Source organism: Gymnodraco acuticeps, unplaced genomic scaffold, assembly GCF_902827175.1.
Source record: "Gymnodraco acuticeps unplaced genomic scaffold, fGymAcu1.1, whole genome shotgun sequence".
Classification (NCBI taxonomy): Eukaryota; Metazoa; Chordata; class Actinopteri; order Perciformes; family Bathydraconidae; genus Gymnodraco; species Gymnodraco acuticeps.
In genome coordinates, this window is record NW_022990558.1 from 1,197,911 (window position 1) to 1,221,199 (window position 23,289).

Below are 23,289 nucleotides of genomic sequence, written 5' to 3' on the forward strand. Positions count from 1 at the left end.
AATGAAGCAGGAATAATCAGCTCTTGAGCAACACGTGTGAGTGAGAGTAAACTGGATGAGTATATAAAGAGCAGGAGGAGCTTCACTGTGGGTGGACTGCTCTTTTAATCATTAACTAAAAACCCATATGATATGCACTAAAACATTAACTTCTACTGTCAGCACTCAAAGCTCAATTTCAGGAAAATAATACCTTATAATCCGGACTTTATGGTGGAAACGAGTCAGAATCCATAATTAGCTTTATGGTTAAAAAACGTGTCTTATTTCACACCCTTTGACAGCATCACTTACGGTATGCATATATTCAAAGTCATGTGGGAGGGAAACATTCAAACCTATGTCTCCCCATGGTTTCAATAGCTTTAAAATGTCCATTAAATGGACATATTCTATTTCAGGGGTGCCCAAAATGGGGTTTGACTGTCGACCATAAGGTTTGATTTAGCCCACCAACTATTTTCTATCAAATAAAGGTAAAATATAATAGACACTATAAATCACTGTTTATGCTTTTATCTTTTAGGCATATTCCATTAAAAAAAATTGATTATCCCTAATTAATATATTTCTATTATAATCTGAGCACAGTCTATCAAATATAATTCGAATGGCTGAAAAGTGGAGAAATAACAACCTTGAACCTATGAATCCTGGAAAATAGAGCTGCTGTAAATGGTTCGTAAAGTGCCACATCGCGGTGCTGTCGGATCTAAATCAAATCCTCTATGGCCTGGCTAACTTTTGCTTAACATATTGTCAAAAAGCTAAAAGACTCTGCGGTCTTAAAATCCCCACAATATCAAGCACAAGTACGGGCACGAGCAAAAAATAACACTCAAGAGCACAACCACATAAGGTATTTAGTCAAGCGTTTAATCCAAAAGGTAAAAATAAAACAGGCAATGATCAAAAAATGTACTGACTGGAAGCAACGAAAAACAAACTAAGTTGGCGGAAAACTACTGGAGAAGCAACAAAAAAACAACCAACTAGGTTGGTACAAATGCTAAGCAGCTAGAACAATAGCTTACGTCAGGAGAGAAACATGGTGCACTTTCTGCTATACAGACAAGACGAACTGGGACTGACCAAGGAAACAGCACAGACTAAATACACAGGTGAGGAGTGATCATTAGGGACAGCTGAGGCTCATTGAGGCCAGGCAGGTGATTAACAGGGAGCGAAAATACACAGGTGAGGGAGTGAGGCGATCAGCCAGGGCCAGGATGTGACACACAATGCTTTGCGCACGGACCAATTTCCCCAAATCTGTGGCAGAAAATGTAAGGCGGGAACTCTCATATGAAGCACACCTGCACACTTGCTAGCCTGTTCCATTCTTCGTTTTCCAAGGCTTAGAAATATTCTTGCCTCGCTTCTAAAGCAAGACGCTCGGAAGACATGTGCTACCAAGCAAGCGTACTCGAGATTGAGAAACACCCAGTGACACTGCATCCCTGTCCCTCATGGCTGAATGGCAAGTAGCTACAGTATATCGCAACCCAGTCTCATGGCATTTCGTGTTATAGTCACAACATTTAATCTATTGATTCGTGTTCACCAACACGATTTCCCCCTATTTTCCCCTTTTTTTTCGTGTTGCACAGCACGATTTTAAAAGCAATGTATTTCTACTGGTAATGTGTTTCGTGCCTGCAACACGTCTTTTTCTCCGGTCGGGTCGTGGAAGACCGGAAGCTGTGTGGTTCATAAAAACATGTTCTTACTCAATATCAAGCCACAATTATTGCTTTTATTTTAAATCGTATAATTTCGGACTTTTGTTTCCGCCTGTGAGGAAAATAAATGGGGCTCAGAGCCTCAGGATACTGAAATCTGTATTTTTTAAATCTTTTTTTCCTTCTAATTTGTTATTCTTTACAAAATAACACACTGATATTTACTCACCAATAACACACAATTATCCTTGCTTTTATTTATTGGTTTAATTCCATAATCTCTGGGTTTTTTGGCGTCTGTCAGGAACTGAATTTCAAAATAAAAATAACCGGAAACAGACGTAGGCATTTCGAACAATTACCCAAGATCCTCAGCTATGGTTTAAGTTCGCTGATTGGATGTTTTAGCCGCAATGCATGTTGGGATTTGGTGTTTATATGATATGAAATCGGAAAAACATTTTAAAAGAATAAAAGAATACTTAATTCCGAGTGTTCTTGCTTTTCTCTTTGAAAGTCATCACATAACGGAATTGTAATACACGTTTCGGCTGCATTACATATTACAGATCTGCCCTAGTTCTTTATTTATAGAGCCCTGATGAGAAGACCGAAACTGAATACTTGACGTGGATCATAAATATATCAACAATTAAACAACATCTTCAATTTCTCTTCACACAATACGTCTCCTTGCAGTATCAACACTAATTCGGCTGACTTTTACATTTGATCTAATTCGTAGATAGGTTATATTTACACCATAACGGTGCACAGCTGATATAAAAGGACTTGTAGTTTTTAAAGATATTACTGATTTTCTTTGAATATAAGAATTTAAATACTGAGTCTGAAATAGTATAGCAATATGCTGTAAAATTATGTGAAAGCATGAATAAAACTACACATCTTCAGATGTTGTACATACATAAGTGTCCTACACTAATTATACAAAGTTATTATGGCTGTGTGTACCTTCTGTGCACAAAGAAAGTGGTTAAAGCACGTTATTGAATTATTGTTTTTATGTGTTATATTTGATGAAAAAAATATTAAGAGTACATACTTTCATAGGGGGAAAGTAGAAGGTCTGTGATAGAAATATAGAATAGAAAAAATCAAGAAGATACTTTAAGTGATCTCTACAATAAAACAGTTTAGTGCAGGATGTACAAAGATGTTAATAGGAGGAGGTGCAAAACAGAAAAACGAATTAACCTTTTTTTAAACATTAAATAATACTTTAGATTACGGTCTTCTTTTAAATAAGAAAAAAACTTTGGGGGTATCTATCTACAGATAAATATTAAGCCTGACAAAGTACTTAAAGTCTAATATATTGCTTTCCTGCAATGTTAACTGTTGAAGCACTTATTTTAACTGATATTATACACGTTAATTATACTCTTATGTATGTAGATAGTATAAGAAATGTGCAGAATTTGACAGTTTAATGGTGGAGGTACACACATATTGATAGATATCATGTCTTGTAATGCGCTGTTGAGGAACCTGTGACCAAAGATTTTCATTCATATGTCCTTAAACCTTAGAAAATCTTGAAATCTTGAAAGGGAAGTGCAAAATAGCAATTATATACAGTCTTTAATTAACTAGAGAATAACGAGTAATGAATATACTTTATTACTCGTTTCCATTCATGTCAATTGCAAATAAATGTTTAGTCTTCTCAAGCACCAACTATCAAATATATCTCCTGATTGTTGGCACTTGACAATCACCTTCCCTGAATTTTACTCAGGTGTAACTAAAGTCTGATTTAAGGGTTGTTTATATTTCACATCATTAATCAGAATCTGCAAAGTAACTCAAATAAGTGGAGTGGAGTAAAAATACCAGGTTAACTTCTGAATTGTAGTGGAGTAGAATTACAAAGTAACAATGAGCTGTCATGTGGGTATATATTAATGCTGCGCATTATGGACACAAGCGATTTTCACCCATTTATTAATTATATGTTTTACATTTGATAACACCAATGTGTTTAATACTGGCAACTTCTAATTGTGGGAAAAACGAAAACGTTCAGTAGAGACGTCCCATAGAACATTTTGCGAAACACAATAGCCAGCATGTGTAGTTCTGGGGGGGGCGTTCGATTCCAGTTTTGGATAGTCTGGCGTGGTTTCGTTCGATTTCAAACAGCTGTTTGACGCTCGGCTTAACCTTGGCGCACTGCCACTCCAACATCCAATCCCAGAGCTTGAAGATTAATCACGGGGACTGTAGTCCTAAACGATAGCTGGGGATTATGGGTAGTGTAGTGTCTTCGGCCATCCTAAACTCCTAGAGGCCTACGTCTGTTTCCGGTTATTTTTATTTTGAAATTCAGTTCCTGACGGACGCCAAAAAAGCCCAAGATTATGGAAATAAACCAATAAATAAAAACAAGGATAATTGTGTGTTATTGGTGAGTAAATAACAGTGTGTTATTTTGAAAAGAATAAGAAATTAGAAGGAAAAAAAGATTTCAGTATCCTGAGGCTCTGAGCCCCATTTATTTTCCTCACAGACGGAAACAAAAGTCCGAAATTATACGATTTAAAATAAAAGCAACACAGAGGGCTTCATCACATAAATTGGAGTACCAAACACTGACCCATGGTACTCATCTGAGTACCTCAATGAGAAAGTTATGTGCACCCCTGGCTATATCCCATACTTTTGATATAAATCTGCTCTAAAATCTGAAAATCGGCGTGTAACTTTCAGAATTGTCACAACCGAACACATTTTATCTTCAGTTAAGTACACTTTTTCGGGGTTTTATGCAAAGTAGCCTATTAGGTTTTTATGAGTGTAAACCTCTTCAAAAACGTGTATGCTAACCATGTAGGCTACTTGCTAGCATTCTTTAGTTATGCTCAAACTTAGCTAGAATCTTCATTACCGAAACAGTCACTACCGAAACATATGGTTACGTTTCGGTAATCGACATGATCGTTTCGGTAGTGACAGAATGGAATGGTAAGCAGGTAAATCCCATCATATTGAAATAAATGTGTTTTAAAGTCTGAAAATCAGTGTGTTACTTTAAAGGTCTCCTATTATACTATTGTTAGGCATATATTATTGGTCTCAGATATATAAAAAACATGTCTATGAAGTGTTTTGCTCAAAATACCAAACAGATCATGCATTCTAGCCTCATTCCCCTCTATTTCAGCCTGTTACTAAAGTGCTGATTCTGGGTCAGTAGCTTCAAACATTCACACTTCAACATAAGGCATGTTATGAGTTAAGATTAAGCAATCAGGTTGAGGGAATATAACACAACCATGAGAACAAAATACTGTGGTCACTACCGAAACAGTGGATGTTTTGTAAAACAATAAGTATATTGAGTTATCAACTAAAATGATATGATACTGTTTGGTTTAATGTATGTTCAATTTCAACAATCATCAACTCTGGAATCAATATGATCACTATTGTGCATTTTACAAAGAAAGTTTGCATTATGATTTTTATGAATTGTATAAATTGAACTTTGAAATTTGATTACAAATGCACTTTAATTCATTTAATTGTGAAAACCCTCAAGAAATATTTGTTAAAATACTATTTAGAGAAGGGAAGATAAAACAATTTTAACAGGTTAATATAATGCTTTTTTTACTACAGTGTATGTACTATGTTTCGGTAGTGACCATTTTTGGTAGAGGAAGAACATTCCAATACAGTCTGAAAATACGATATCAAAATGTACGGTTCTTTTACTAGATAGGCCTATGTGTAATTTAGGGTACAAAATATATATGGACAAAGTTTTGGGAAAAAAACATACAACATTTCAAAACATTTCCAACCTGAGTTTGGTCCAATTCGGTAGAATGGCCCATATACATGTCACCACTAGATGTCACTACACACCACCTAAACACCACGCACATGTTGGATGTTTAATTTTACTGTAATAAAATCACTTTATCTTGCATAAAGAAAACATGTAAAGTTAATTTGCTACAACAAGAAAGCACTGAAAGATGTTTAAAGAAATAAAACATTAAAAAAAATGTGTATTAGATATTGATTGATGGAAGTACAGTCATGCATTGAAGTGAGATCGTGCGTGAGAGAGGGGGAGAGAGAGTGAGTGTGTAAGAGAGAAGGAGAGAGAGACCATCACAGCAGTCAGTTCGCTGGAAAACGCTCGTGGAGGATTCTTTAACTTGTATTCTCATTTATATTAGTATGAAGTGAGCTTTGCAGGGACCAGTCTCGTGAGGAGTTCCAGGAGATTTACCGAAGACTGCAAACTTTTTAGTTGACTTGTCTTTTATTTTTTACTCTCGATGATTTACGGTCAACTGAGCGGTGGCAGCCGGAGGAGCAGGTGAAGAAGAGATTCAAAAAGCGGGATCAACAACCACCAACTCAGCGGGGAAGTCTTCACAAAGGTACTTACACATGTATAGATCAGACCCATCTTGTTAAAATAAGGCGAATTGTCTCGTTTAGATTTCTACGATTGTGATATGTTTACAAAAAACAGTTTTTATATTCTATCTAGTTAGATATCTTTTTATATTTGTACACGAGGATAATGTCAATGGTCTTGTCTCTGTGAACAACCGAAAATGTGTGAAACTGCTTTTTAATAGTTTAAATGCACACAAACGTCATATTCATATTGATATGAGAACATATGCTGCATGTAAGCTAAATAGTGACGAGCTATTAACAGAGGTATTAATTATAACACGACTGAAAATAAAAGGTGGTTTTCCTTTTATTTATTTTAGTGAGAACTCGATACAAGTTACGAAAACTGAGCTTAATAGGTTATCATAGACGAGGTACACATAATTTGACAATGACAACAAACCCAGTGAGTCCTTCCAGGGCTTGACAAAACTTTTAGAAAACCCTGAGTAAAGATTTTTACTGTGAACTCCCCCACCCCCCTTTGTCTTCTAAGTTGTTAATTTTATATTTATCATGTTGCGTTTAAGTTCTAACATTTAAGGCAAGCAAACAATGAAAGCAAGAGTTTGACACCAGAAATTACTTATAACATTACACTTTGAATATTTTGTTTCAGTGGTTCACATTGCTAAATATCACATGGTAAACGTTAGAACCTTGGGGAGCATTTTGTTGATGTCTTTTGTTGTCATCTCACACATTTAGGCCCCGTCCACACGGAGATGAAAACGAAAACGAACCGAGGTCGATCTCAAAAAAGTATTCCGTCCACACGGAATCGGCACCAGAAACGTGTCCGTCCACACAAGACCGCTAGACCCGTTGGAGACGCTGTAGTACATATGCCGGGACTGTAAGTGGCACTGTACTTCCGCCACAAAATTCACCAAAAGCAGCGAATAAGACCCCCCAGCATGGTTGCCATGGTTGCCTGGTTGCCCTTCTGTTTATTCTCCGCGGTGGATTTAGCAACATGTAGTTCATGTAGTTCTACATGTCCACTTGTTGCTGATGGTTGTGGTAGAGGAGCTGTAGATTTTGAGATCTGTATCATGGTCAGTAGTGTCTGGAGCACGAAAGCAACCCTGTGATCCTCCATTGTTGTTGTTGGCAAAACACATCAGCAATGACGCAGGGGTGAGCAGTCGAGGTGGGGAAGGGCGGGGCTATGGCATCATCGTTATCAGGAAATGATCGTATAGGGCAGGGATCACCAACTACATTTGTCCAAGGGCCAACATTTATCCAAGGGGGGGGGGGGGGGGGGGGGGACGACAACGACTCTCTGTTGGACTCCGGTACTGCACATTACTCACGAGACGTTGTATTAAAAAAAAATTAGTGGGGGGCGAACGCACTAACGCCACAGTCACCCCCGTCGTGCGGGCCGGATGAGAATGTCTGGTGGGCCGGATGTGGCCCGCGGGCCGCCAGTTGATGGTCACTGGTATAGGACGTACACACGGAGCCGTTTGGCCCCCCAGAGCGTTTTGTCCGCAGATCTACCCACCTTGGGAGCCGTTATCGTTATCCGCGTTTCCGTGTTGGCCTCGTGTGGACGAACCGTCTATACGATAGAGAACTGTAGCGGATACAACCCGTTTCGTCTCTGTGTGGACGGGGCCTTAGGCTGTTGATGGGAAAACATTCTCACCTGAAGGTCCATTTAGTAAATGTTGATGAGCTTACAATCACATCACATGATCTTTATCAGCAGGGAGTTTGCCTAGTGATCTTGGAATTGTAGATTCTCATTGAATGTGGCTCAGACGCTTTGATCAGCAATTTAACAAAGCCATGATAATTGGACAAATTCTTCCTGCTGATAAAGACCATGTGATATGATTGAAAGCTCCGGAAATGCTATGGACCTTGTGGTGAGTTTGTTTTCTTTCAGAGATTATGAAAGAACTTGAGATAGTAGAGATGAATGCATGATCGATAAAATAGTTGCGATTCATTGATTTTTTAATTGTTCTGTTTGGAGCTTGATAGAGCTTTTAAGGAATCAGGGGTTTCCCTATCCTTGATTTATCTCTGTCCAAAGTTTGTATGGAAAGACAAAACAAAAAAAGTTGTACCAGCTGGGAGTCTTTGGTCTTTGTTTCTTACTGGAATGAAATTATGCCTTGTGTTCTTACCTTGAACATTCAGAAATAGCAAACATGCCATAAAACGGTTGGTCCTTGAGCTTTCCATGGTAACAGAGGTAAAAATACAATTGACGTGTTAATATAGTGTAATCACAGGTCTCTGTTATTCAGTTGGTAAAAAGTGGCTTCAATTCTGTCTGTGATTAGAGGTCACACCCTAAACTGAAAAAAAAACATATAAGTGATTTATTACAAAATAACTGACAGACCTCTTGAAGCCACCCAAAAATAAGGGACTAACCAAATCATTCAAACCAGAAAAGGTTATAACGTTGTTCCAGAAAGATCCTTGTCATGATAGAGTCAAAGAAATTAGAAAGACTGAACTTCCGCCACTAGAAATCTATCGATCTGGCTCAGAGTCCTCAGTTCAGAGTAATTTAATCTGACGGGGACAAAAAGAACCAGCCAGACACAGTGAAAAGCAAAAACAGGCGCTGTGGAGATGTTTATCACAAAGCAGACGCTGTTCCACTCTGATTTTATGTTGTTTAAAATAAATCATCATTAAAAGTACCAATGATTTTGATTTGTGCATTGTTAAAACTAAAAGGTCCACCCATAGCACTTAAGGTTTAATGCACTTTCACCTATTGATTCAAGTGTAATCGCAATGCACAGAAACAATATTTGTTCACAGATCCCTCTAATGATTAACGTCAAAGTTAGGGAAAAGTCCATAGTTGGACATTCAGCGTTCTAATTCTTTCTAGCTCTGAAAGAGTGTCAAATTACTTTCTATTTAAACATCATGACAAAGCTTTGAATCCCATGTGGGGAAGTGTGTAAACTGACTCATGTAAGTGTAATATTTGCTTAATTGGGTGTAGACAACAGTATCCTATTCCAGTATTTGTGACGAGTCTTTGTTAATACTCAACAGTCCAAGAAATGTTTCAGACTCTCCCTGTTTGTCCTTCTGAACAGGTGCTGGCAGGATCGCAGAACAACTTGTCCAAACTAAATTCTGGTCTTTACAAGTAGCCATGGCTGCCAACAACACCCCTCACGGCTGTGGCCCCAATGTGGACTCCCTCTATTACAACTTGTGTGACCTTGATGCTGTGTGGGGCATCGTGCTGGAGGCCTTCGCGTCGGCTGGCATCGTCTTCTCCATTGTGCTTTTCATGGCACTTCTGGCCAGCATACCCTTTACGCAAGACAAGAACCGCAAGAGCTCGGTGGGCCTCCACGCCTGGTTCCTGTTCTTCACGATGGGTCTCTTCTGCCTGACGTTCGCCTTCATTGTCGGAAAGGATTTCTCCACCTGTGCCTCCCGGAGGTTCTTATTCGGGGTGTTGTTTAGCGGCTGCTTCGCCTGCCTCCTAATGCAGTGCGTGAGGCTGAACATCCTCGTCAGGCGGAACAGTGGGCCCCGGGCTTGGGCCTTGGGTCTGGGGGCAGTGGCGCTGTGGCTGGTGGAGGTGGTCATCAACACAGAGTGGCTCATCATCACCATAGTGCGCCACCCACAGGGGCCACTCAACGCCACAGCCGAAACTAGCACAGCCACGGCTACTCCTTGCAACATCGCCAACGAGGACTTCGTCATGGCGCTGATCTACGTAATGACCCTGATCCTGGCTGTGGTGGTGGCAAGCCTGGCCATCATGGCGGGTAAACACAATAAGTGGAAGAAAGACGGTGCCTTTATCCTTCTAACCAGCTTGGTCTCTGTGGGGATTTGGGTGGCGTGGATCGCCATGTACGTCTACGGGAATGAGAGGAGAGGGGGGCCCACATGGGATGACCCCACCTTGGCCATCGCCTTGGTAGCCAATGGATGGGCGTTCCTCATCCTCTACTCCATTCCTGACATGTGCAGTTTGAGCGGTGACGATGACAGTCAGCAAAGCTTCGGGGACGATCTGTACCCCAACAGAGGAGTCGGCTACGAGACCATTCTGAAGGAGCAGAGCTCCCAGAACATGTTCATGGAAAATAAGGCTTTCTCTATGGACGAGCCCAACCAAGGTGTGTTGCCTGCTAAAATTACAAATCTCCTCTGAGACTCAAATGTTGTTTATTTCCTCTTCATAGTTAGTTTTAACCACCGGCTTGGAATGAGGCTTTGAAAGGTTTTTTGTCCATTTCCTATTGAAACATACAAGCTAGTTAGGGTTAGAGTTATTGCTTTTTGTTGATATCATTACACTACTACTATTACTCTAAAATATTACAGAAATACGACTATATTACCTGTAGTTTTAAAAAAGGAAAACCTTTCTTAATGGTTTATATCAAATCCATAATGATGAATTCTAGATCTGGGCACACCAAGTTATAGAAACAATATATCCTGTTTTCCTTTTTTTTTTGGCTATAGCATGACTATTGCCTCATCAAAGCTCAACTTTTCAATTTAGCAGGTATTGGCTTGGTTTGTTTGAATGGTTCTAACAAGAAGGGTTCGAAGCACACATACATAAACGTTGCATGTGACATTAGTAGGGTTGGGCATCGTTTGAATTTCCACGATTCTGATTCCGATTCTACTTTTCGATTCCGGTTCTTAACGGTTCTCAATTCCGATTCTTTGAGGAGCAGGGTAAAAAATGATACATGCTTCTTCCACCAAAAAAATTACATTTATTCGAGAAACTTTTACACAGGTTAGTTTACAGTAATATTCACATTAATTAAACAAAATGCTTCAATCTGGTGCTTTAAGCAGAATTACTAGAGACTAGATCTAGAGGGTACAACTCTAAACACCCATATGAAAAAGATCGGTTTACATTTGAATAATTAAATAAGTATGTGAACATAACCAATAACCTACCATAGCCAATAACAAGTACATGTATCGTATTTTATTATGTTGTTCATTCATATCTTATTTTACTTTTTTATTTATGCATATATTTTTTTATCTCTCCGGTTTAAAACGATATCTCTGGTTTACTGTCCTATAGTATACATTGGAATGATTTCAAACCTGTTTTATCCCAATAATTATAAAGGAGTGCCTTGGAAATATGTGTTTACATAAATTGTGATCAAAACGTTTGAGACCCACTGAGATAACTTAGACTAAAGTGAACTATCTAAACACTCAGAGTCCTTTAATAATAATAATAATAATAGATTTAATTTGTTAGCGCTTTTACAGGTGCTCAAAGACGCTTTACAGATATAGTGAAGGGAAAAGAAACCTCACTGAGCTGTAGTTATCAGCCTCTCAGTCTGACTGGAGAGGACTCTCCCTCCACATTATTGTAGAAACATCTTCTTCTTCCGTTAGAGCAGCTAGCACCAGATGCTAATAACAACAGCGCGTACCGGTGCACCCTCCCTTTCTCCCTCGCTCGCTTGCACTTTGGCTGTGAGCTGCGGGTGCCAGATAAGCCAACATCCCCCATTTTCATCACTTACAGCGCCCATCGTACAGGGCAAATGAAAAGTGTAACCGGGGTAAAAAGGGTGTTACATTTACTTAATTATGAATGTTGTTACATCAAGGCCGAACATTAGGATGAGCCCCAACGGTCAAACATTTTTTTCAGCGCGGCGCCTCCACAGATCTGGCGCCCTAGGCGAACATCTATAACGCCAGTGCGACGGGCCGGCCCTGGTCTCAGGTTACGCTGTAGGAAGTGTAGGTACAACCATATATATATATATAAACCTATGATATAAACACGTGTTTATATATATATCTATGGGTACAGGGTACAACGCTACATTTGCCGCCGCAGTCATACAATAAGCTACGGAGAGCGGTGAGAAACATTTCCTCAGGCATCGAAAAGCGGAACCGAAATTCACATTTCTAAATGATGCCGTTGGAATCAAAATGTTGGAACCGGTTCCGAACCGGAACCGGTTCTCGGTACCCAACCCTACATATTAGTCACACAGCTTGCTCCCTGAATAAATATCAATCATATCGGAAGCTCAACAAAATGTCTGCATGGATTTGTAGGTTTTGTCCTTTGACTGAATTACCTCAAAAAATGTATAGCCCTCATAAACATCAGGACGGGCTGATTACCTTCCTAACTGTCCTCAAAAAGGTTGTTTTGCATCTACGTGATGACCCCACACAATTTGATATGCTGCAGTTTAAGTCCTGAGCCGAGCAGGATGATGATGCAGTAAAAAAACGCCACAAAGATCAGAACATAAGTCTGCAGCTCTCAGGCAGAGAGAGCTGGTCATCAGGGCTGGAGTCAGTGGATAATCATAGAGGGTGAGGTAGACGCTGTAATGTGGCAGTTAATGTCACTAGTCTGTCAGCTTGTGTCACTGTGGTCTAGAGGTGGAAAGCCACCAGCAAAACTAGTTTTTATGTTTTTCATTACAACAGTTGGTGTGCGTTTATAGATTCAGCTTTTACATTAAACACTAGATACAAAATGGCTGTTGTGCTTCCGTTTTTAGGAATTCTATAATACAGCCTTGCTGCCGGATAACAACATTATTTTGAGACATTATCTGATCCTCTCAGCCTTACTCCACTGCCTTATTCAATCTGCAAACACATTTCCTTGTTTATACCTTACTGGAACCAAAGATTATCACACAACAGCTGTTGTGTGATAAGGCTAATCATATCTGGGTTCATGACACAGAGCAGCATCATTTGAGTTCAACCTTTATCCTTAACTTCCCAGTTTACTCCCTATAGATAACTTTGTTCAATGTATTGGGAGACATGATGAATACAAATCCATAATAGGTGCGGAATGGAAACTGTGACCAACCATATGTACACATGTTGTTCCCAGAGTTGCAGTCAGATATTCAGAGTAGTGGTGCACGATAATTATCGGTCCGATATTAGGAATTATGACGTCATCCCGATAAACCCGATAAAAGTATTAATAGCCCCGATAATATACAATATATTTTTTGGGTAAAAAAAAAGAAAAAAATACTGCGGTGTGGGTGGATTGGGATGAGGGGCGCTTGTTTTTCACTCGGCTCCTCCCGTTTTGCCAGTACTGTGATATTAGTGGTTTAGGAAGAGGGGAGTTCTTCACAAATCCAGCGCTCCCTAACTCATGCCTGGCTGTGACGTAAATGGTGTGCGGCCGTGAAGCCAGGACAGTAAACAAACATGTCGTCGGTAGTATGGGACTATTTCAAAGTTTCAGAGTTAGATAGTTCGCTTGCTATTTGTATTAACAAATGCAATGCAGAAGTTCCACGAGGAGGGAAAAAGGCAACGAGCTATAATACTTCCAACCTGATTAGTCACCTGAAACATCGCCATCGCTACGATGGCGATGTAAGCGTACGAAGCATACGAAGCGTACGAAGACGCCTGCGCTGCTAAACTAGCGGCAAATCCAAAGCCAGCTGCAAAGGCACCGGGGCTTTTACCTATTGACGAGGCTTTTGAAAAAGGCAAGAAGTTTGCCAGAGACGACCCCAGGCACACCAGGTGTGCAAAAACTACAGGTACATTTAATATATATATATATTATATTATTATCGGTTATCGGTATCGGTCTTGAGAAGCAGGAAGTTATTGGTATCGGTTTCAAAAAACCAATATCGTGCATCCCTAATTCAGAGTGTCTGAATCATTCCTGTTAATGAGTGTCTAGTATCTAACTGCATTCCTAACCACTGTGTCCCATGCAAACACTCCCTCTGATTCCCACCAGAACCATCACTCCTTGTGTTTGCATAGTCTCCATGGCAACTGAGGTGTGGCAACAGTTTCACCCTGAGGAAAACGTTTGATTTTAACAAAGTCATCTCTCATTCTAAGGATGCAAGCACGAATGAGATTAAGGCTTTGTAGCTTAAGTGGTTGTAATATAAAGATATAAGAGATGTTTGCTAGGGAAAGATAGCAATTAGGAGGCAGAGAGATATCACTCAGAGGACTTGATATGTGACAAGATTATAACGTTTGTTGTCTCTTTGCATTACAGGGTCCAAGCCTGTGTCTCCGTACAGCGGCTACACAGGGCAGGTGAGGGGTTCAGTGTACCAGCCCACTGAGCTGGCCATTATCAGCAAAGGAGGGGGGATTGTAAGTACAAACAAATTGGTAGTTTGCTTTCAGAGAAACTAATTTGAATGCTGCATTTGAGGCTGTAACGTAGCTGGTTTACTTCCACTGTATGTCCTGTGGTAGGCAAATGTAAACTGAAATGAACACCACAAGTAACACTTTCCCAAAACCCAGGAAATGAGTTAGCATTCTACCTGTTTGCGCCACAGATCTTATCTGACAAACAGGTTTTCACCACAGCAGTCTATTACTTATTCTTTATTGATAAGGCTACATGCCATGTTTGATGACATTTAGGAATGATCATTTACAAGAAGTGTCATAAAAGATGCACTGGTCAAATTGTGGTCTTAACGATGAATATTTCCAAATTGCATAACAGTGTAAATTACAGTTTTAATTATATTATTTTTTTGCAAATGTATTGATCTGAGGTATGTCAGTATTGATTTAAATATATATAAAATCCCTTATCGGTTTTTTTCCGGTGTCAACCTAGAGGCGAATATATAGTCATCCTTCAATTATGATATGTACGCCCAAAACTACAGCATTTAAAAAATAGTGAAATTGATAAAAAATTGTCAAAACTCAAGAAAAAAACCCAGTCACAGTGACTTAAGCCCCGGCCATACAAGGACGATAACGGTCGTATCTGCTACAGTTCTCTATCAGATAGACGTCCACAGCGGAGAATAAACAGAAGGGCAACCATGGCAACCATGCACGGGAAGTCTTCTTCGCTGCTTTTGTGGCAGGAGTGCAGCGCCACTTACAGGCCCGGCATGTGTACTACAGCGTCTCCAGCGCTTTCGAGCGGTCTCGTGTGAACGGACACGTTTCTGGTGCCTATTGCATGTGGACGGAAGACTTTTTTGATATCGATTTCGGTCCATTTGCGTTATCATCCTCCTGTGGCTCCAGCCTTAAAAGGGCAGGGGCTAAAAAACGATCTGTTCTCTAACAAACAACAATTATACAAAAATAAAGGAAGGTAAACACAGAACAAGAGGGCTAGGCTATCACCAAATCCAGGATATACGGGGTAAGGTTAAAAGAAAACCACTTGCTCAGATGCAGGAAAGCTAAGACTCACAGCACAAAGACAACCTGGTGGAAGTGGACTGGTTAATATACTAGGGTATGAAAAGGGGAGCAGGTGAAGTGAATCTACTGACTATGCCGAACATAAACAAGCAAAACAGAAAAGGAATTTAAAAAAAGTAAATACAGGTCAAGTCAAAACCATGACAAAAATAGGTAAAGTCTGTTGATTTTGGACAATGATGACAGGAGAGGGGTGCTAGCGAAAATGATGCCATTTAAAAACATAAACGGCCGTCAGCGAATCGACCGGCCGTTCTGTGATTCTCCAGATTCTACAGATGGTAGAAGAAGTTGGAAAATACATACCAGAAGTAAACAAAGACGTGCAACGGGAAAGTGTTCCCACACGAAACAAAACTTAAAATATTAAATGAAACAATCTCATCTCTTAAAATTCACAACTTATTATGAATTAAACATTCACAAACTTATAATTATGTATTCACATGTTTAACTCTGTTACATATTAGGGTTGCCAGAAACTGACCATGATTAAAATCGATTAATCGACCGACCCCCCCTTTTTTGCTTCTGCCATAATTGTGTGTGTGCGGACTGTCACTCCTGTTGACACGGACAACGTCAGCGAACTAGTGCCCACTGCCCACCAGCCACGCCCCGACACATAGGGTCACGCCAATCACAAAGCTTTGATGCATTCAAGTGCATTGTTCTGGCACAGGAGGATTATGTTATAGGACATTAACGATAAAACAGAATATTGTTGTTCTATTTTTAGACACATCTCGCGATCGACTGGGAATCTCCAGGTGATCGACTGGTCGATCGCGATCGACTGGTTGGGCACCGCTGTCTTAGAGAGTTTAATTGTGAGAATGTATAGGTATGTACATATGCAAAAATGTGATCAAGATTTAAAATATTTTATCCAAGAGTTTGGAGGGTTTTAGCTTTTTTGCTTGAAGGGACAGCTTGAAGATAGGCAATGCATTATCCAGGACAACATAGACAGGAAGGGAGAGGTATTTCAAATGATTTGAAGTTGGGCTATTTGAGATACTTATCCACAGTGAGTATATTAACTACAGAACATGGTTGTCAGCACGCCCCCATTTTGGAGAAACACGCAGGATTACCAACACTGAAGCTAAGCAACAGCTTAACAGCAAGTATTGTGGGAGGGGTCAGCAGCAATATGCATTTTGGACACGTTAAACAATCAATATCATAGCAAAACACTATATTTAGATTCTTTGGCTTTATCTTGTCGTCAGTTAACTGAAGGGGTTATCTATGCTCTGTTTAAAGTCAGACTCTTTGAATAAAGTTACATAAAATAACAGTTATCTTTGTAGAACATGGACGTTGGGGTCTTACGCTGACTCAATCGCTAGTATTGTTTGTGTTTTTGTATGACTTTGGTTAGTTCGGATTCACCAAAGCAACCAAACAATCGAACGTATTGAGGCAGTGGTAGACTGGCAGCTCCTTTGTTCTGCATGGTTAAATGATCCCTTATATTCAACGGACCCTGGTGGCAATGGCGAGAGTAAAGATGGATGAAACGGCTTCAGTTTGGCTGTCTGTCATCACGGTAAAGCAGTCAAATGTTATAAATATAGCCTGCACGTCATCATCTGTGTCGCTTGTGCCTACGTCAAAAGCTGTGCATCACTTTGCTTCTGTCTGATTTCTAAACTGGGGGCGTGTCAACCTCCATCTACTGTAGTTAATACATTGAATATGAATACATTTTCTCATACAACCCCCTTGAAACATCCAAACTGGCTCAGTACACTATTTGTGTGGAGGTCTTTCCAAAAAGTATGTTCTTTCCCATCCTGGTCTCTGAATGTTTGTGTCCTGGCCCTTGTTGTGCAGCACCCTCCGGACGTGTCCTATGACATGATCATCCCCAGAGCCTCAGCCAGCTCAGCAGCCAACAGCGGGAGCAGCACCCCCTCGACCCGCACTGACAGCAGCAGCACCGCACACACAAACGGACACAGCGTATGTGGTACCCTGAACCCCCCCACGCCTGTCTTTGTTTCTCCTTATCAACTCGCTTACCTCCAGATGCTTTCTATTCCCCTGCCTCTGTGCATGTCCACCTCTCAGTATCCATAGCAACTTCTCCTACAGGTTCACTATGAATCACCTCTTTGTCTGGGGTTTATTTTTTCTTACCTTGTGGAGCTCACTCTCTTAAGGCCTCTTCTCTTTTACCTTATCTGCTCAATATGCTACTTGGACTCCATGTACTTTTCTATCTGTTTTCTGACTGCAATGCAAGAAGAATGTTGGTGAAAAGGATTGCATTTGTAGGTCATATTGCAGTGTTTGTATCTCTCTGTACATACCATTTCCTTTTTTAAGTCTGTTATTTGTTTTTTAACCTGAAAAGTTACATTTTGAGTTTTAAACCCTCAACTTGATGCTTTAAGGTGGCTCTGAAGAGTATGGTTCTCTTATTTCCGGAGGACAGAAGCTGTAGTCAATTTTAAGCAGATTTCAATGTGACCCAGATTTATACTTTTTAGACATTTTAATAGATGACTCATAATACGTAGAGTTTATGTCATGTTTTAAGCTAACCACACACAGAGGACAGACATATTTAGCCAAATCTTTCCTTAAGAATTAGTCAAATGGATTTTTCTTTTTCACCAAACTCATTCTGTGTCTTAATAACCCAATCACCATTCCATGTATAAAAACACAACATAAAAAAGTTGACTATATTTGTATTTACCCAATATTTCTTATAAATATATAATTTTAAGGGGATTTTTTTAGATCACAAAATGTGCCCATTTATCAAAATTAGGTTACTATCCACAAAATACACCTAAACAAAAAGCCATTTTATAACAAAACTCTGTTGGATTGCACTGTGTTTAGGCAGAAAGAATACATTCCTTTCATTATTTCAAAATAAAAGTGTTTTCACTTTGAATCAATGATATCGGATCACTGATCTTTGAATAAATACATTTATTCAGAACAATGGATTGTTTGACAGCTAGTGTTGATACAATGGAAACTAAATGTTTTGCTAAATAAGGTGATTATTTGTGTGCAAATTCTTTAGAAACCCAAAAAAGCCACTTTTATTTCAGACACATCATTGGTCACAAATGTTTGACTCCAAGCTGCTGCACTCAAGCTTTTCAGAGCCAACCATATAACACTGTACACTGGTTTTCAGTGGCGTTGTCATCTGCATCCAATAATGTGCTGTTTGATTAACAACCGTTCTCTCTTCTTCATCTGCAGGGAAATGGTCTGCAGAGGACGTCCCAGTGGTGAAGATCCCCAATACCCCTTCAAAATAACTTAAGTTCATGTCTTTTAATTTGCACCTGTTGGCTGTATTTATGCTGTTCTCCATGGTTCCCTAAGCTGTTTCTAAGAGCAACCTTCAGCCCAGACATGTGGCAAACGCTGCCTCATTCCCACTGATGGAAAACAGCTTCTGTTGACCGTTCTTTCGCATGAGCCACTGGGTGTCAGAAGTTTAGAGCTTCATTTGGAAATCAAAGCGAGGGGATGAAGCAGAACAAAGACTTTTTGCAATGGCGGCCTTTCACTGGGAATGGACTGTGAGCTCTCTGCTGGAGCCAATCACAGCTGAAGAGTGACGGGCTGATGGTGCAAATATCATCTCCACGTGATCACACACACAAACTCCATGAAAGTCACTGCAACGGCACCAATGAAACCATCTTCACTTATATTTAACATATTCTGCACATGTGAGTTTAATTATAGGATCTATTCTTGTGCCTCTATTTGTGAATATTGTTAACAACCACACATACAATTGAACTTCTGGTGTTGGATTAATGTAAATATGTTATTAATGTGTCAATGGTTTTACACTGCATGAAAGCATTTTATGAATATGTGTATTTAATACTATTTATAGCACCACTGTGTGCTATTCAATTATTATAGATCCCTTTTAATAATCAAATAATCATTTGGATAGAGCCATAAACACGCCTGGGATTAGCTTGTTTCACTTGCTTATAATTTTTCACAATACCATGATACTTTTAAGTCCAAAAATAAATATCTATCTAATCCATTACATCACCTACAGTTTGAGAACCTTGTCAATCTCACAGAGATATTAGGTTAACCTTTTATAAACATATTGTTAGGTCTTAGCTACAGAAGTATCAAAGCTTCATGGGATTTGTAGTTCTTCAATGTATAAATATCCAAAAGCTGTATCCATACTCATTTCCGGTTCACTAGATGTAGTCCACGGAATGGTGAGATTTGTTATACCCATATGGGACTCAAGTGATCCTACAATGCATCATAAGGGGTAGTGTACAATCTATGGTCCCTAAAGTTCAATAGCTTAATGCAGGGGTGTCAAACTCAATGTCATCACGGGCCACGTACGAATTATGGTTGCACTCAAAAGGCCGGTTGTAACTTTAAGACTATATCAAAATACATATATACATATTTAATATATATAAAATAATGCATTATATTACATGATTGCCTCTGCATTGGATTATTATCAGATAGGGTAATAACTTCATAATTAACTACGTCTGAAAGCAGAAGTCTAGGGCAAGTAATTGCAAGTCTCTTCAGTGAGAATGTCACAAAATAATTTAAAAAGAAAGCCAAATTCTGGAGTGTGTGCAAAATCGCAGAAAATGCTGTTTTCAGCCTCTCAAATATTGAGATTTGCTGCTTTCCTCTGTTTATATCAGATTTAAGTGACTATTTTTGGATTGACAAAACCAGACATTTAAAGACCTTACCTTGGAGTTTAGTCTTTACAATCGTTGGCTTATCTCTGCTGTGCATTTTTGATGGTTCCTCCTTCACCCTTTGTAAAGATACAGATGTTGTTGCTGGGAATGATATCACACTGGTGATGGACCTTCAGATTTCTAATCATTTTTTATTTGATCCTAATGTTCTGTTTTTGTACCAAAGCCACACTGTGAAATGTCTTCAATATACACCAAATAAATGGTCACTTGTCAAGTTATGAACAGTATGTTTACTCATCAAAATGTGTCTCATGAGATGGTGAGGGCAGTCAGAGTGAAAAATACATTCCTGAACACGACAATGAGAACTCAAAAAAGAAAAAATTGAAACACGAGCAGAACTAATGAGGGGATAAGTGCAGGTGTACAGGAGAGCAGGTTCATTGCAGGGCTAACAATGAACAGGTGGAACCAATAAGGAAATAAAATGGGTGGGAAAACACACAAAGACAGGAAGTAAAAACAGGCATGACATAGGGCAAGAAAACTTTTCAAAATAAAACAGAATAAATAAACTCAGAGGTGGGATCATGACATGGTTAGCATTTGATGTGGACCAAAAAGGAAGCTCAGGACTAACCATCCCCTAAAGAAGTTGAATAAAAGAATGAAATAAGCAGGGCTGCACATAACTGGTGCGCCAAAGAAAGAGCACCGGGTCATTTGAAAAAAGGCGCATTTGCGCACCAACATTGAGAGGGAGAGAGAGAAGGGAGAAGAGGAGAGAGAAGAGAGAAAGATATTTGTGAGTTGCATATGAACTCAGGCCCTGGGCCGGCCCGTGGCACTGGCGTTATAGATGTTCGCCTATATGCGCCAGATCTGTGGAGGCGCTGCGCTGGCAGCTCTGGGAGGGAAAAACATTTTTTTGACCGTTGGTACTCATCCTAATTTTCGGCCTTGATGTAACAATATTCATAATTAAGTAAATGTAACACGCTTTTCACCCCGGTTACACGTTTCATTTGCCCTGTACGATGGGCGCTGTAAGTGATGAAAATGGGGGATGTTGGCTTATCTGGCGCCCGCAGCTCACAGCCAAAATGCGAGTGAGCGAGGGAGGGTGCACCGGTACCGGCGCTGTTATTAGAATCTGGTGCTATAGCTGCTCTAACGGATATAAGAAGATGTTTCTACAATAATGTGGAGGGAGAGTCCTCTCCAGTCAGACTGAGAGGCTGATAACTACAGCTCAGTGAGGTAAAGGACTCTGAGTGTTTAGATAGTTCACTTTAGTCTAAGTTCAAACGATTTGGTCACAATTTATGTAAACACATATTTCCAAGGCACTCCTTTATAATTATTGGGATAAACAGGTTTGAAATCATTCCAATGTATACTATAGGACAGTAACCAAAAATATCCTTTAAAACTGGAGAGATAACAAAAAATGCATAAATAAATAAATGTTACGGTAAAATAAGATATGAATGAACAACAAAAATAAAATAAGTTACATTAATTTGTTATTGGCTATGGTAGGTTATTGGTTATGTTCACATACTTATTTGATTACATCCACTTGTCTAAGATGACAACAGAGACTTTCGACCCAAACCCAGCTGTTGACTTGTGGATGCAAGCAGCTAATCGCAGACTCAACCAGAGAGGAAGTAGTAGGCCTACATCATCAGCTACCATGTCTGACAGAGAGGAAGACAGTGAGGAGAACAGTCAGGAGGGTAGTGATGACAGCTTGTAGGATTACTGGTCGTGCTAATGTTGTCTTGTGTTCACCTCTGCATGTGTGTTCTGTGTTCACCTCTGCACGTGTGTTCAGTGCCGTGTGTCTGGCAAATAAAGTCAAGACCCCCTCAAAAGTTACGGTTTATTTCATTTTAAGGATGAGCACCAAGCAACATCTCCAGGTGCTCCTTTGAGAACCAGGGCAAAAAAGTTATGTGCACTCCTGGAAATAAGCAATAAATACATGTCCTGCTGCAGACAAACAAGTTTTCCAGACTTTTGATACCCTCTACATGTATTTTGCTTGGAATTGTACTAATTCCTTAATTAATTTTCACTATTTTTGTATGTATTTGAATAAAAATCCACCCTTTGTCACCAACCTCTGGGCCAGAGAGTTATGATCGTATTATTTAATCCACGTGCATCATGTCTTTAGTTTGGATAGCAGGGGGAGGTCCAGTGTCCTGAGAGGATTAACAGCAGGCAAACAAATTCAATAATGTTCATCAACTGGTGCAAACACATTTATCGATCCAACCTCATTGATATCAGATGGCTGAATTCATCGAGGTCATCAGAGGAGGCAGAGATAATTGATCATGGTTTCAGTGATCTTTTTTTCTACAATGCCTAACTATCTTCAGTAGAAAAAGACACTGCAGCGTCCTCTAACTCCAACATTGAAGGGGGAGACCACAGTGCAGCGACTCCACTTAGGGTGGACTTAGCACGAATGTAATGTTTTGACAAAGAGTACCCAGTTTCTCATCATCCAACTGCCTCTCAATGTGTTAACAGTGTTTGAGTACACCATCTAAGCTTTTAAAATGTCCGATGCCAGCTCCCCATTACATAGAGCCTCTCAAAGGTGGACAACGAGCCGCACATACAATAGATTTTTGACCAAAGGAAGATAGAAGGTTAATTTTTAGCGTAGATGATGATACAATTTGTTAATAAAGCTGAAACTCTTAAAATGTATGCGGAATATTTCATAAATGGGTGTAAAATGTACCAGAAAACCTAAATATATTGCTTTAACTAATGATAAACTAACATCTTAATTTCAATGATTTATCAGGAGTTCTAAGGTAAACACTTTGAGATACAAATATTTCTATACCAGTATATAGTATATCTGGGGGCTTAGTTAGCACAGAGCAGTATGAAGGACCTGGATAGCATAACTTGGTATAAAGAATGAGAGCAGGGGAAAACAGCTAGCACGGGACAGGATAAGTAAAAGAGCGGGCTGACATGCATAATGGGGTCTGCTGTATGCTGAGAAGACACATTTAACACACGTGCAATTACAATATGGAGAAACAGAGCAGCACTATTAACCCTCCTATTGTCTTCGTGTTCCCCCCTTACTTTGGTGTTCGCGGTCAGATTTGACCGGTCCTGTTTTAACTGCTATTACATTAACACAAAAACCATTAGTCATCACCAAATTTCATTTAACACCCTTT

The 23,289-nt window shown here is 39.6% G+C and overlaps 1 protein-coding gene across 3 annotated transcripts; it reads left to right on the forward strand.

Annotated features, from left to right (window-relative positions):
• The first annotated feature begins 5,780 nt into the window (after positions 1 to 5,780).
• Positions 5,781 to 20,346, forward strand: gprc5c (G protein-coupled receptor, class C, group 5, member C). 3 transcript variants are annotated; one of them, XM_034227562.1, is made up of 6 exons: positions 5,781 to 6,103; positions 6,837 to 6,984; positions 9,212 to 10,258; positions 14,173 to 14,273; positions 17,205 to 17,333; positions 18,600 to 20,346. In XM_034227562.1, exons 3-6 carry the CDS (start codon positions 9,271 to 9,273, stop codon positions 18,630 to 18,632), a joined length of 1,251 nt encoding a protein of 416 aa, XP_034083453.1. In that variant the 5' UTR covers positions 5,781 to 6,103; positions 6,837 to 6,984; positions 9,212 to 9,270; the 3' UTR covers positions 18,633 to 20,346. The 3 variants fall into 3 exon arrangements, with proteins under 3 accessions (XP_034083453.1, XP_034083452.1, XP_034083454.1); XM_034227561.1 differs by lacking the exon at positions 6,837 to 6,984; XM_034227563.1 differs by lacking the exons at positions 6,837 to 6,984; positions 17,205 to 17,333.
• Positions 20,347 to 23,289: the final 2,943 nt, after the last annotated feature.

Coding starts and splice junctions, on each gene's coding strand:
- gprc5c (XM_034227562.1), top strand. CDS start 9,271: ATGGCTGCCAACAACACCCCTCACGGCTGTGGCCCCAATGTGGACTCC. Junction 10,259..14,172: donor TATGGACGAGCCCAACCAAG/GTGTGTTGCCTG, acceptor TTTGCATTACAG/GGTCCAAGCCTGTGTCTCCG. Junction 14,274..17,204: donor TCAGCAAAGGAGGGGGGATT/GTAAGTACAAAC, acceptor CTTGTTGTGCAG/CACCCTCCGGACGTGTCCTA.